The sequence below is a fragment of the Eleutherodactylus coqui genome, chromosome 3 (assembly GCF_035609145.1).
Source record: "Eleutherodactylus coqui strain aEleCoq1 chromosome 3, aEleCoq1.hap1, whole genome shotgun sequence".
Taxonomy (NCBI): domain Eukaryota; kingdom Metazoa; phylum Chordata; class Amphibia; order Anura; family Eleutherodactylidae; genus Eleutherodactylus; species Eleutherodactylus coqui.
Window position 1 is genome coordinate 202124496 of NC_089839.1, and position 15174 is coordinate 202139669.

Here is a 15174-nt window from a genome sequence, read left to right on the forward strand (position 1 = left end):
CAGGTTTGTTCATTTTTCTGTTTAAACAACAGATAACAAAGAGCCAAGAACAAAACACGCCAAGACCACACGCACACGTAGATGTATGCCGATATACACACGTATATGTTAGCATACTGCACCATTTTCTGAGTTGCATGAATAGTTTTATTTATACGTTGGGTTACTTTTTCTTTCTTTTTACACAACATCCTGCGGGATTCCCGATGGACGGCGCCGGAGCCTTATGGCACACGATGTCCCCATATTGTTGCGATACTGATACATGCAGACATGATGGCAACAGTGATTCTGAGAGATCAGAACAGATGAACGCTTGCATTTTCCCTTGCCTGATTTCATTGATGGCCTTTCTTTACTGCTGCGCTAATTTATTTTTGGTTTAAAGTGCGCCTCCAGTTATACAGCGCCCCCCCTCTCTTTTATATTAAAATGCAGTTCTGAGCCACTTTGTCATTTATATGGATTTTCTCTTCAGCCTGGATATCAAGATGATATTCTCTATGTGCCCAAGTAGGGGTTTGTTGTGTCTTTCAAAAATTTCTGAGGCTGTGGAAACCATCAGCAAGCAGCCTAGCTGTTGTGGCCCCCACACAATTTCAAAATATGAGAAGCATAGTTAAAGGAGTTGAAAGCCAAAACAATGATATCAAGACAACCTTTTGTAATGCAGATATGTTTTTGATACAATTTTTGGAAGCCCTCTCACCGTCACTCAAAACCACAACTTCTCCTCTCAGCACAAACATGCCTTCTGACTGTAAGTGCATTAAATTGATAAAAGGACGTGATGATTTTCAATGAAGGAGTTTCTTCAGCTTCAGAATCTGAGATGCAGAGTTTTGGTGCCATGCAGCTAAATGATGAGAATCAAGTGATAAGGGCTTCAAATTCGGCTGTGACTTCCTGCTGTGAGAGGGGAGAAAGAGCTTCTCTAGATGGGTTTTCCTATTAAAGACATTTATCTCTAGCCACAGAATCATGGATAAATGTTGGATTGCTGAGGGTCTGACTGCTGCGGTCCAACGATTCTGAGATCGTTGCATGAGAATGTCTCATGTGAATGGAGTGGCGGTGCAATTTTATGGTACAGGTAGAGATCAATGCACTCAGAAATCTTTCTTCATCCCATAAAAGTGAATAAAGGGGTGATTACACATACGCATCACTGCTCTATTCACATGAGGCTGCACCAGTCTTGGGATCATTGGGGGTTCCAGAAGTCAGATCCACAGTGAATAGAATATATCCGCTACCATGTGGATAGAGGATAAACATCTTTAAAGCAACCATCCGGTCTTGGACAAAGAAAGATGGCCGAATTGGTTCTCAGACTACCAATGCATGCTAAGCCTAGTGTGCATGAGGTAGTCTAAGACACTACCTGATGCACAGTTCTCACTGCGTGTGTATGTGCACGTTACATGCATTTTTGCTGCCTATGTGAGTTTTTTTACGCCTGCGTTGCATCTGTGTTATCCATTTTTTACACACGCAAAAAAAAAACCGCAACAGGGCCCAAAAAACGTCAGTTTTGCCACAACCCACAGAAAACCGGGTGCACAGATAAACATGGATCCTAATGCATATTTGCTGTGTTTTTTTGGGCAATGTTGCTCTGTGACCGGAACATGCTGCAATCTTTTTTATGTGCCCCATTGGTCTGCATAAACAAACATATACATCAATATAATTCAGTGGGACTGAATACGGACAGACAATCCGCCCGTGAAAGGGCCCTTATGATGCACAGTATCCATCGTGTAGTCAGAGAACTGGTGCGGCCATCTTTGTTTGCCAGGGTCGCTTTAATAAGTAAAACCCTTAGAAGTCCTCTAACACAGTTCAGTTTAGGCCATGTAACCACTTCCGATCAACGAGATTGGCGCTTGTTTGTCTTGCCTTCATAAGAGGCGATTCAGACGGTATGCGGACAGATGATCATCTTTGTGCTCGTTCGTCCCCCATACTGTTTCAGCGTTGTTGGCAGCACATCCCCCATTTCCATGGGGAGCTGTGCTGCTGGCCAACAATGTTTGGTGCTGTATGAAAGATGCGATTACCCAATAAATCAGTGTTGCTCGTTCATCGGAAGAATAGCAACGTGTTCATGCGCCAATAATCAGGCAAACGGCCCGATCAGGAGGCCCTTTCTTGCCATCTGGATACATGGCTGCTGCAGGGATCACATATGTGACATACTGTCAAAAAAGAGGAATAGGAGCTAAAACACTGGGGGACATTTACCAATACTGTTATAAGAAGGGAGAATGAGATGGCGCAAATTGTGTCCAATTTATCAAAATAACACAGGATGCATAATAGACTGCGCAGAGTAAGCACACATGTGCCACCTACCTCATGCGTGTTATATAGGAGGGACCACAGGTAAGTCGACCGGCACCGCACCCTGCTTAAGGCTAAGAGAAAATCTGTCTTTGTTGCTCACAGCAACCAATCACAGCGCAGCTTTTATTTCTTATACTGCTGAGGGGAAATGAAAGCTGTGCTGTGATTGGCTGTTATTTCTTATACTGCTGAGGTAAAATGTAAGCTGTGCTGTGATTGGTTGTTATTTCTTATACTGCTGAGGTAAAATGAAAGCTGTGTTGTGATTGGTTGTTATTTCTTATACTGCTGAGGAGAAATGAAAGCTGTGTTGTGATTGGCTGTTATTTCTTATACTGCTGAGGAGAAATGAAAGCTGTGTTGTGATTGGCTGTTATTTCTTATACTGCTGAGGTAAAATGAAAGCTGTGCTGTGATTTTTTATTATTTCTTACACTACTGAGGGGAAATGAAAGCTGTGCTGTGATTGGTTGCTATGGGCACGACACTCTTATAAAAGTCATGTAAAAGAAAATCTGTCTTTGTTGCCCATAGCAACCAATCACAGCACAGCTTTTATTTTACCTCAGCAGTATAAGAAATGAAAGCTGTACTGTGATTGGTTGCTAGGGGCAACAAAGTCAGATTTTCTTTTAAACAGCTTTCAGAAGAGTGCGGTGCCGGGCTACTTTTGTGTGGCCACCCTGTACAAATTCCCCAGTAAAAAAAATAATAATAATGGCACAAGTCGATAACGAATTTGGTAGAACCATTGTAAACTGATTGACCACACCCCTCTCCTACATCTTTTTTTCAAATCTGTCCGCCATTAACGATGGCACAAAATGACGCATACTATGGGTTTCAAATTTTGAGCCAGTTATTGTAGTTTAACCCCTTTGTGACTGGATACAAGAGGCTCACCATTAAGGAAGTCTATTGACAGTGTTCACCCTCATTGGCAATAGGCAGGGAAAATGCAGCATGAAGCAGAGGAGACGTGACTACACCGGTGTATTGTTGGACGTGATAAGCATTATATAAAAGTAGCTCTTTAAGAAAACGGACGTTTATTTGAAGTAAATCGCCAGTAATATTTGTACAATTAAACATTTCTTAAAGCTCCATTGAAGGTTTGTTTCAAGTAACCCTGCATCCGACTCCGCTGTATTGCCGACACAGAATGCAGCTACTCTGTGGGCTGCGAATGGTGGCAAGCGATTCAATAATTAACATCATACTATAACATCATCAATGAGGTACGAGGCACAAAGTGTCTCCAATGAATTAGGAAGCCTTACACCTCAGGGAGGTAATGTCACCAGTTCTCGTCCTCACTGACACACCCCAGTATGGGCATTACTGTATGTAGTGGGGTGCTTAAAACTTTGAAGGGTATGTCTACCTTTAATGGTCCCATTGGAATTGTGGCTTCCTTTTATACAGAAGGCCACAAGTTCCGCCAGAGCCATTTTTAGATAGATACCACCAGCACTTCACGGTCCCCATTAAATTATAATGAGGTGCATCAGGTTCCGTTCTGGTTTCCCATGAAATCTGTTGCGACTGCCAACACGGGTTCTCAATAAAGCCTTACATACAGGTATATTCTGCGTAAGAGGTTGAATCACTTTTAAAATAAATGACATTACGTATTCTCAGTTACATCTTTTATTATACTCCAGAGCTGTACTCGCTTTTCTGCTGGTGAAGTCATTGTGTACATACATTACTTATCCTGTACTGATCGTCAGTTACATCTTGTTAAATACTCCAGAGCTGCACTCACTATTCTGCTGGTGGAGTCGCTGTGTACATACATTACTTATCCTGTACTGCTCCTAAATTACATCCTGTATTATACTCCAGAGCTGCACTCACTATTCTGCTGGTGGAGTCACTGTGTACATACATTACTTATCCTGTACTGATCCTGAGTGAATCCACCAGCAGAATAGTGAGTGCAGCTCTGGAGTATAATACTGGATGTGACTGTGGATCAGTACAGGATAAGTAATGTATCTACATAGTGACCCCACCAGCAGAATAGTGAGTGCAGCTCTTCAGTATAATACAGGATGTAATTCAGTATCAGTACAGGATAAGTAATGTATGTACACAGTGACTCCGCTAGCAGAATATTGAGCGCAGCTCTGGAGTATAATACAGGCTGTAACTTTGTTATAGTTTCTTATTATACAATCATATTACATTACACATTCTTCTCCCTCTCACCCTGTGTAGTAGGTTCCTCCTAATCCATCGGACTTTCCACTACTTTCTTGAACGTCCAAGCGTAATCTCATTTTCCTCATATTCCCCTTAAGCAACCCTCAACAAGAACAGCGTCTGCATTGGAATGACATCGACAAGTTACTCCTAAAAATAAGGATAAAAATTTTCTGTTTTTTTTCCCTTTTTAGCTCTGGTTAGAAACGTACAAAAATGTATAAAAAATGTCTCTTCAGTTCATGAGACCCTCTCTTTCCCCTGATGACCATCTATTTAAAGGAGCCTCCCGTAGCGAGCTTTTCGGACGATACAATAGATACAGCGTTTGGTTGCGTCAGCGCTCCGTGCTACACTTCCTTCCCGTCTTGGTGTGTGCACTTGTTGATGTTCCATCCTGGCTGCGGCATGGCAGTTGGTCAATGGTTACCTGAGATTCCCGACCTCCTTCTGCTCAGTCACGTCTCAGGCCAGCTGGTGAGTGGACTGCAGATCTCTGCTAGCAAATATGTAACCAGGTGCTTGCATACACAGCTGCCCATAGTATCTTCCTCTCCTTCTGCTTCCGATGGGGTTATTTTTCAGGAATGACCATCATTTCTCACTAACCTTAAGTAGGTGACAAAAAAATGGGACTAGTTAATAACAGGTTAGTATCAGTTCTGCATAATCCTTTATAGAGCCTTAGTATTAAAGGTAGTGATGAGCGAACTTGAAAAGTTCGGTTTGGCTGGTTCGCTAAATTTCAGCAAAAGATTTGGTTTGGTGTGGTCACAATTAGTTTGAACAAAACCAAAACTTCACCCTAAAATTGGTGTATAACACTGTCTAAGAGAGATAAAGCCTATAATAACATACTTAGGTTGCCTAGGAGTGTATTTAAGTATATTTCAGTTGTTTTTAAAGCAAAGTTAATGAAGAAGAGGAAGAATAAGGAGGAGGAGAAGAAAAATAGAATTAAAAAGAGGAAGAAGAAAGGAGAGAAAACTGAGGAAAAAAGAAGGAAGAAGAAGGAAGAAGAGGAAGAAAAAAAGGAAAAAAAAAAGGAAGAAAAGCAGGAAAATGAAGAAGAGGAAGAGAAGGAAGGCATTATGGACTACCCTGAGGTCATGTGATTCTTCCTCCTTCTCCTTTCTGTTGTGTGGTAGCCACCATTTTAGCGGGTTTGCGCCAAACTGAACTTCTAGCAAAATTTGACCTGAAACAGGGTTTGACTGTTTCAATTCCCTCAACACCAATTAAAGGGATGAACTGAGATTCACTTTCATCATCTATCCGCAGGATAGGTGATAAAAGTCCGATTGTTGGGGGTCTCACTACTGAGGCCCTTATTGATCCAAAGATCCCCCTCTCCCTCTCAATGGGGGCTTGCTGCACCCTTTACAGGGAGGAGAAGATTAAAAGGAGCTGTAGTCTCATATACCTTGTGCCATATTAAACATTTCAATAGGACTGACTGAAATAGCAGAGTACAAGCACTTGTCTGTATCTGGAAGTCCCAATAAAAATGAATGGAGTGGCACCGTGTATGTGTGACCACATGTTCATTCAATCTTATGCTCATTGCAGGAGGGTGGGGTGGGGCAGTGAAGAGAAGTGGGGGGACATGAGCTGCCCATTCTCTGGATCAGTGGGGGGACCCCCACTGATCAGACTATTATCACCTGTCCTAAGGATAGGTGATAAAAAAGGTTAAAGGTATTGTACCAAGGAATACCTTTCGGACCAGTGGGGGGTTCGACCTCTGGGATCCCCGCAGATCCTGAGAACAGAGGTCCCAAAGGTTTTCCATATGCTAGTAGTGCAAGTTAAACATGCGCACCGCCGCTCCATTCATTTCACTGTTACCCCTACTGATTAGAAAGGTAATCCCTATCCTCTGGATGGGGAATTACTCTCAATCATGGCACAGCACCTTTAAAGGGGGTATCCAGGGAGGAAAATACCCAATCCAGTTGAGGTCCAGTGGTGCCAACACCTTAAATTCCATCCCTGTTCTGATGTCAGTCCACGTGTTATGCAGTCTTCATTGCCCATCTCTGTGTTGATGATGTCATCACGAGGGTGGTGACTGTTTGTCTCCTTTTAATAACTAAGCAGCCCTCTTCTGTCTCAACGTTGGCCATGACAGAGAATAGGGTTGGCTTAGTTACTGAAATAAGCTGAAACAGCCAGTCCCCTGCATGGACGTCACCAACAAAGAAAGGAAGGAAGAAGACTCCATGTGACCTAGCATCAAAACCAGGCCAGAAGGAGGTTACTGCTATGGCGAGACCTGGAATAGACATGTATTTCCCTCCATGGATAACCTCTTTAACCCCTTAATGATGCAGCCCTTTTTTTTCAATTTTTGGTTTCTCCTCCCCATTTTCGAAAAATCATAATTCATTTACTTTTCCGCCGACATAGCTGTCTGAGGGCTGTCTTTTATGGGACGAGTACGTAGCATATCATGTACTGAAAAACTTTGCAACAAGTAGCAACTAAGGAGAGTGTCATTTGCTTTCACCAACGTTTTTGGATTTGTTTAGCCTTTCCTTAGAGTCAACACATGGGTTTATGTAGGTAGCCATCTGGACAGCTTGAGAAACTGTAGCCCTAGAACTCTCATCAAACAAAAGTTGGGACGTTTAATTTTATTATTCAATGGAACGACAGGCTTGACTTACTCAGATTCTGCAGACATCTCGGATATGCTGTGTGAAGTGGCAGAATGGGGTGTAGAAGAACACAGCATAGATGGGGTTGAGGAGTTTTGCACTGAAGGGTTCACTGTTTGTTGGGCGGAATTATTGGATGAAAGGACGGATGTATTAAATGAAGCGAGGATGGACGATAGAATATCTAGCTGTTCAGTAGACGGATGCCGACTGGGAACTGTGTCTAGATTTTCCCTGGAAGGTTGCCTTCTAGAGAGAGGTTCAAGGTTGTCCCTAGATGGAAGCCTTTTTGAAAGAGTTTCCGAATTTTCTCTAGACGGTTGCCTTCTAGAAAGAGGTTCTAAGTTATCTGTACATGAATGTGTACTAGGCACTGTGTCCAGGTGGTCTCTGGAATTAGACCTTCGTGATAAAAAGTCCAATTGTTCCCTCGACAGTTGCCTAGTTGACGCTAGTTCCTCTCTGGAAGGCTGTCTCCTCGACTGAAGGTCTAGCTGTTCCCTAGAAGGATGTCTGTTTAATAAAGAGTCCATTCTCTCCCTAGATATTTGCCTATCTGGCAAAGTGTTCACCCATTCTCGAGAAAGCTCTCTTACTGGCCCAGGGTCAAGTTGCTCTCTTGACCCGTATCTGCTATGTAACTCTTCCAGGTGTTCCCTAGAAGCATGCCTTCTAGGCGGATTATGACTCCTCTCACTCCTCACGTCGGACTGGTCTAAATGTTCTCTAGAACCGTGTCGGCTTGATATGTTTTCCAAATGTTCCCTTGATCCGTGTCTGCTGGAAATATCCAGATGTTCTCTTGAACCATGCCGGCTGGGTATAGTATCTAGTTGTTCTCGAGATCCATGTCTGCTGGTTACAGCTTCCAGAAGTTCCCGAGAATTATTCCGACTCAGTTGCTCTCGGGACATCTGCTTTCGCATCAGCATGTCAAGCTGCTCTCGGGAAGAGTATCTGCTGTTCGGCTGAGATAGGCTGCCAGCTCCAGAATACATTCTGCCATATGAGGCTGCAGGCACAGCCCTGTGGCCCAATGTGGAGGTCTTATACCACGATAATTCATTTGTCATCCTACCCATGGACGGCAAACCTGGTGGATACTGAAGGCGATTCTTCAAGATTCCTGAGTAGTAAAAATACAACATAAGTGGCAATTAGGAAATATATTTTTGAAAAGTCAATTGTGGAAATCTTAAAGGGTTTCTAGTATGTTCTGTGTTACCAAGCTCCTGCTGAAAATGTTTGTCTTTACTAATTTACATGTAATCACAACTCCCAAGGAGTTTGTCCCAACTAGACCTTCCCTTCTTAGAGTAGAGCCATTCTCTGAGGAGCAGGTTTGATTTCTCTAACTACTGGTGATCAGCTATTACCGCTGAGGGATGCTCTATACAGTCATTTACACTAGCCCATTTAATTATCGTACTGGGTCATGCCTGTGATGACTGCTGTCTGTGACCAATGTGCCTTCTCTCACCTCGCTCTGCTGCTGGTCACTGGGTTCTTCTGCCTTCCCATCTGCTGTACGACCGGTGCCACACCATTTGCCCTGTGAATACCTGGACTCGGAAGGGTGCAAGCGTACTCAACCTACCATATATAGGACCAGTGTGCAGTCACTGCTTTCCTGTCACCAACATATCCCAACCCACTCAAAGTTTCAAGTGTTCTAAGCAAATGAGTTTGGTATCCTTCCCGGTTTGGACCCTCAGCCTGTATATCCAGCTTTCTTGAACTCTACCTGCCCTGACTTCAGCCCATTATCTGACTCTGTCGTAGCCTGATCCCTCGGTACCACACTCCAGTGCCTTGTCAACTGATTGGGTCACCTGTCACAGAATTGAGACTACTCCTGAGCCAACAATCATGAGATTAACTGCATTAAAGACAAGATTCCTCAAAGAGGGGTTCAAGCGTGAAGACCAGGGCCCTCTTGGAACAGTCCTTGGAAATAGCCCATAGTCAAATCAGTCCATGGCACAGTGGATCCACGCCTGCTGCATTACTATGTTGAGTTTGCCAGCATGGAATCCACTCGTTATGAAATTCATATGCTCCAGTAGGATAAAGGGAAAGGAGTTCTCCAGATAGAATCACCCTTTTGAAGAACAATGCCACCATAAACATGCATACACATTTAATGTATTTGTGAAAGTCCAATTAGCTTATGACCCCCCCAAATGACTTACCCTTTCTCTGCCTATGGGAGTGGGTGAGGGAATTTTCATCCCCGCTGGTCAGATCTGGCTGGTTATTGTTAGCTGCATCTTTGTTAAGATCAAGACCAAGTTTCCTCTCGGACCCCCATTTCTGCAATGAGTTTGGCTGCACCTCTGTGTCCCCCAGAGCCGGCCAATAGGACATTAAGTCATTTCCATCCATATCTGTAAGAAAAGAGAAGCATCTACTAAGTATGTTATTGGATAAGCTGTATGTTCCATACAAACAGAATTTCGGGCCTATGATCGTTATATCCTTGCTGTGAAATAGTACAGATTTCATTGCAATATGGTACTTTGTATTCAGGACACTATCTGAAATAAACCTTGCACTCGCCTCCCCAGACCCTTGGTTTCATGTAACATTTTTGACAAGTTCCAATGGAGATGAATATCAAGTTCTGTTGTCACCTTTAGGACTGTGATTTGATGGGTTGGTGAGGAGTCTTTCACTGTGAGCTGCCCGCTTGAACTGACGCGGGAACCTACTTCGGGGGCGGACATTTTCCTCACTCTCCGATGACGGGATAGACAGGCTGCGCTCCTCATCCAATGACAGGTCACTGTCCGAATCAGAATCTTGTTCTAGTGAGATAACAGTTATTAACGCTTAATATTTTCATGAGGGTTAAATAAATGTACATAGCCAAACTATAGGGGACGTATCACCATGCAGGATCTGAAATGTAGGGGTATATATAAGATAGATGCCCCTAATATTAGTATGCCTAGTGACACCTTTTAAGGGGGTGTTCCGAGTCTGGGATACTGATGACCTATTCTCAGGATAGGTCATCAAAATCCAATTGGTGGGGACCACCACTCGGGGTCCCTGCCGATCCGCTATCTGAAGAAGGCTACAGCACTTGGGTAAGCGCCACAGCCTCCTCAATGCATACCAAGCACAGCGCTGTACATTTTGTAGTAGCAGTGCCTAGTATAGCAGCTCAATTCTATTTAATTGAATGAGACTGAACTGCTGTCAGGCCAAGTGACGAATGAAGGTGACAAAACTGGCCTGAGAAGAGTGCCACAGCTTCTTCAAGCATCCTGAGGATGCGCATCCCCACTGATCGGAAACTGATAACCTATCCTGAGGACATGTCACTTTTAACATGGATCCATGTGAAATCATATCGGATATTCCACAAGCAGACTAAGCCCATTCACAGGACCTGCTGCCATATAAGTGACAGATATACAAGGCTTAGCGGCAGATTTCTACCACTGTTTTTAGAGGCGGAATCCATGTGGAAAAATCTGTATATCCACTGTCTGAACATGACCGTATCAGGCTCATATAACCTTACTTCTATACATGGTGGTCTCTTTACCTCCCCCAGCATCTCGATGAAACATTGCCATGTCTAGATCAGTAGGACCGGAGTGATGACTCAGAAGACTATGATCTTTGGCAGATCCTTGGCGAGCTGCAATATTCTCCCTGTAAGAAAACCAAGGAAAAAAATGAATTATTTTAAAGGGATTCTCCGATACTGTAACCTAGGATAGGCGTTCAGTGTGTGATTAGTGGCATCCGATCTCCAGGCCCCCCCCAAATTTCATCACAAGTGGGATGAGCTGAAGACACGGGGCTTATTTAGTCAAACTATACAAAGAAGGGGACAAAGTGATTGCATTCATTGTACTGATCAACAGGGTTCCCATAAGTCAGACTCCAACCAATCAAACACTGATGGACTATCTTATGGGCAATCACTTATCAGTTATCAATGCCATAATCAGGTGTAGTGAGATGCTCTACCTCAGATAGGCCCTGTGACTGGAGTGGGTACGTGCGGTGCGCACGCTGCTCACAGAGGACACTGTAGACGCTCCTAATGTGATCCTGATCAGCCCGCTCTCCTCGAATAATGCCGTGTTATTATAAGCGTTGGGACCCTGGAGGTAAAGAAGAAAAGAAATGAGATTTATATCTCACAAGATGGATGCTACTAATAACAGTACAACAGCAAATACTGAGTATTACCCCCATCGGAGCTTGTCTGGCCGACTCCTCTCCCTGACTCTTCTTGCCAAGACATACAATTTTCCAACCCTCTTGGACTTCTTCGTTAAGTACACAGAAAATAACCAGCACCGCCAGACCCTGTGGGACCATTAGATGTTACTTAGCTGGATTCATACGTTATACAATGGTGGAAGTGAGAAGCGCGTGGGAGAATACAATGGTATTCAGGGCAGTGATGGTAAACGGGACACAGATACGTCTGGTATAAGGGTAACATAGGTCCGATAATGGCATGTAGGGGTGAAGGAGCATCAGATGGGGGCAATCTAATGTAATGGCATATAAGGTTAGAGTGATGGCACATTGTATACAGTATATAAGGATGTAGTGGTGACAAACAGAATGCGTACACTAGTAGTACATGAATACATAGAGACAGTGGCAGCATGTAAGAATATAGGAAGGATATGTAGAGGCACATAGACAGCTCATGAAGACATGGTAGTAGTACGTAGATGCTAAGTGCTGACGTAAGGACATAGCAATGATGTGTAGGGGTAAAGTAGTGAGGGGATAATGGAAGTTGGCATAATACTACAGGGACATGTTATACAGGAGGGTCACATCTTCAAGTCGGACGTTTCTCACAATCTTCCCAAATTGTTGGATTAACCCTTTCCAATCCAATTTGTACCCTGGTTTTCCTTGGGGCTTACTCTTTTTCTGCCGTAATACAACAGTGCTATATGCTGGCTAAAGCCAGTACTGCATGAGGTGACATGTTGGATAGGCTCCGACAGGTTGGCAATATACAGTAAGAGAACCCCGATGGACGTCTTCCAACATCAAGCTGTACAGCCTTAAATCATAAGGTCTTCAAACGTCAGACAGTGGATTGGAAAGGGTTAAGTCTTTGGGTATTTCCTCAGATCATACTATTTGCAGGGTCTTAGCATTCACATACGCTGAATGGTCCTTTTATTAGAGCCCCTCATCTAGTAGCGCGTTGGACTCCTTTGGCTTTCAGAATGGCAGCAATTTGTAGTGACCTAGACTCCACTAGGTGATGAAATTAATCTTCAGGAATATCGGCCCCTGCGGACAGGAAGGTTCTTATAATCGTCACAGATTACATTGCGGTGCTGATATGTTCTGACCAGCTTACAGAAAGGGGTCATCGATTCATGCTGCTTGCGCCAAATTCTGGCCCCCTATCAGCACAGAGCGACAAAAATCTGGATCCATCTGACCAGGTGATGCTTTTCCGCTGCTCATTTATATCGATTTTGCGTACTTTTCCTGCTGGAGTCTCGCCTTTTGGTTTCTGTTAAGCCCTATTCAGGCGTCCGTATTTTTCATCCATGTGCTTTCTGCATATTTCACAGACAGCACATGGACATGTTATAGTCTGTTAGGATATTCACATAAGCACTTTTTTACCCAGATCAATGGTCTGTGTGAATAAAAAAATCACTGCATGTCCTATTCTTGTCCATATCATGGATGACAATAGGACGTGCAATGTTCAATGTCCCTGCGGACTGGACAGCACACAGATGGGTTTCTATGTACTGTCCGATGCAAGTTGCACCTAGCATTCCCGGATGCAATTTGCATACAGCCATCTGAATGAGCCCTTAAACACAATGGCGCTGGAACTGGTTGCCTGCTGTTCTAAATCATTTGTGCTAAGGAACGACAATTAAAGTATGTAGCTGCTCCTGACTGTGCAGCAGCTATTCATCAGAATGATTCCTGACATCCTCCTCTCACCCCTTTTGGTGACAAGTTGTTTACGTTCACAGGATCCCCTTTTGCTGGACGTTTCCTCGTTCATGCCATGCTCGGTATACTCTCCACACCGTCACACAAGAAAACCTCATGTGCTTGGCAGTAAAATCCCGGCCCCGGCTAGTCTAGCACCGATGACCAGGTCTAGTTGGGACTCTCAGATCGCTGGATTTTCCCATCTAATGTGGATTCACACTGAAACTGATCCACGGAAAACTTGTCACCTGATTTTATGCTGCACTCTGAGGTCACGGGGAGAATTTCCATTCAGGGAAGCGCCAATGGTGAGAGGGCCGTGGCTCTTATAAAGGGGCCATTCAGTGTATAGCTAGCACTTCACCAGACAACTACGGTTGTTTCTCTACAATATAGACTCTTTGGTACTGTGTCCGACCCCCCAATGTGAATTCAGAACCTTAGACGAGATCCCTGATATACATCCGTAGGTGAGGCCTTGCTATTTTACAGGGACAGTCCATTAGTTTGAGCTTTCTAGATGGAAACAACCTTTAATATTTATATAATCATATACAATGCCAACTCAGTAATACACTATCCTACCAAAAGTAATTGGACCCCTGAGTATGAATCACAGCAGTATTTATTTCCATATCATAAGACTTAGTGGGACTCCTTTGGCCCTAATGACATCAGATACTCTCCATGGCATGCTTTCTACTAATGTCTGGTGCACTTCAGCTGATATTTCCCTTCATTCATCCTGCAAACGTCTGTCGAGTTCTCTTAAAGACGATGGATGCTGTTCATATTTCCTGACCCTTAAAAAAGTAGGTAGTTATGCCTCCGAAATGCGTCGGAGAGTCATATTGAAGGAATCCCCCTGACCTACTGTCTTTTTTGAATAAAGCATCTCTAAACCAACTACCTGCGTCACGGGCGCCTAACTAAGCGCTATCACAAGCAAACTTGAACATAGAGGAGTTCTCTCTTAAACAAGGAGTCTCCTCACAGGAGGTAAGGCTGCCTGTTCATGGCCGTGACGAAACATTGCTAGTGATATTCCGCCACGGGGGAGAAGGGGGGAGCACTGACAGGTCTCCGTGAAGAGCCTATCTAATAGATAGGCTCACTGTGGAGAATCGCGGCATGCCACGATTTGAATCCGGCAAACAAAGCATCGCTATGATTCTCCACTCGTGGACTGCGGACTTAGGTCCGCAGCTTAAGTACTCCAGATTTCTTCCTGTACCACAACATTAATCTCTTCACATTTACCTAGAGTCGCAGCTCTTCTTTACACATTGTTATATTTTTCTCCACAAACGCGGAAGAGTTTATCTTGAGTATCTGGCTGATGCTCTCCCTATCACCAGAGGACAGGGATCCCATAACGTTACTCATCCGAATAAGGCTGAACTAGACTTTTGGTGTGTGGGGGTCTATCCATTAGACGGACTCCCTGCACCATAGGTTTATTTATGTACACGAGCATATATCTTCATGAGAGTTCGGTCTTATCAATATATTTTATATTTCCTGACATTTCAGTTTGTCCCATATATATTCAGTAGAGTTAAGGTTGTGACTCTGTGCAGCCAGTCCAATCATGGAGCATCCATATCCTCAAACCAATGTAAAACAGCATTGGATTTGTGACAAGGCACGTTGTCTTGTTGGAAGTATGGCTGACCATTCCCAGAGTATTACCACATTGTCGGCAGCACATTATTGTCTAGAATGTTAAGGTATACCTTCATGTTCATGGTTGTTGTCACTACAACCAATGGACCGAGACCATGTCACGTAAAACATCCCTTGACCATAACTGAACCTCCGCCATACTTAACTGTTGGCATAACACACTCAGGAGATGTTCCTCAGGCTTACCCAACACCTAGATACGTCCACCTGATGTGAAGATGGAGTAGCGTGATTCGCCACTCCATAGCGCATTCTTACATTGATCAACTGTCCAATGATGATGCTGCTTGTACCATTATACATATACCAA

At 43.8% G+C, this 15174-nt stretch overlaps 1 protein-coding gene across 1 annotated transcript in view; it reads right to left on the reverse strand.

Annotated features, from left to right (window-relative positions):
* Window positions 1–15174, reverse strand: part of CELSR3 (cadherin EGF LAG seven-pass G-type receptor 3) — a 200665-nt gene that overhangs the window by 57690 nt on the left and 127801 nt on the right. Inside the window, exons 30-36 of the mRNA XM_066594934.1 lie at window positions 11430–11549; window positions 11205–11341; window positions 10774–10883; window positions 9851–10024; window positions 9410–9604; window positions 7227–8343; window positions 5820–5935 (exon numbers count right to left, since the gene is read on the reverse strand). Coding sequence (XP_066451031.1) covers window positions 5820–5935; window positions 7227–8343; window positions 9410–9604; window positions 9851–10024; window positions 10774–10883; window positions 11205–11341; window positions 11430–11549 — 1969 coding nt within the window. The remainder of the gene's footprint in view (window positions 1–5819; window positions 5936–7226; window positions 8344–9409; window positions 9605–9850; window positions 10025–10773; window positions 10884–11204; window positions 11342–11429; window positions 11550–15174) is intronic.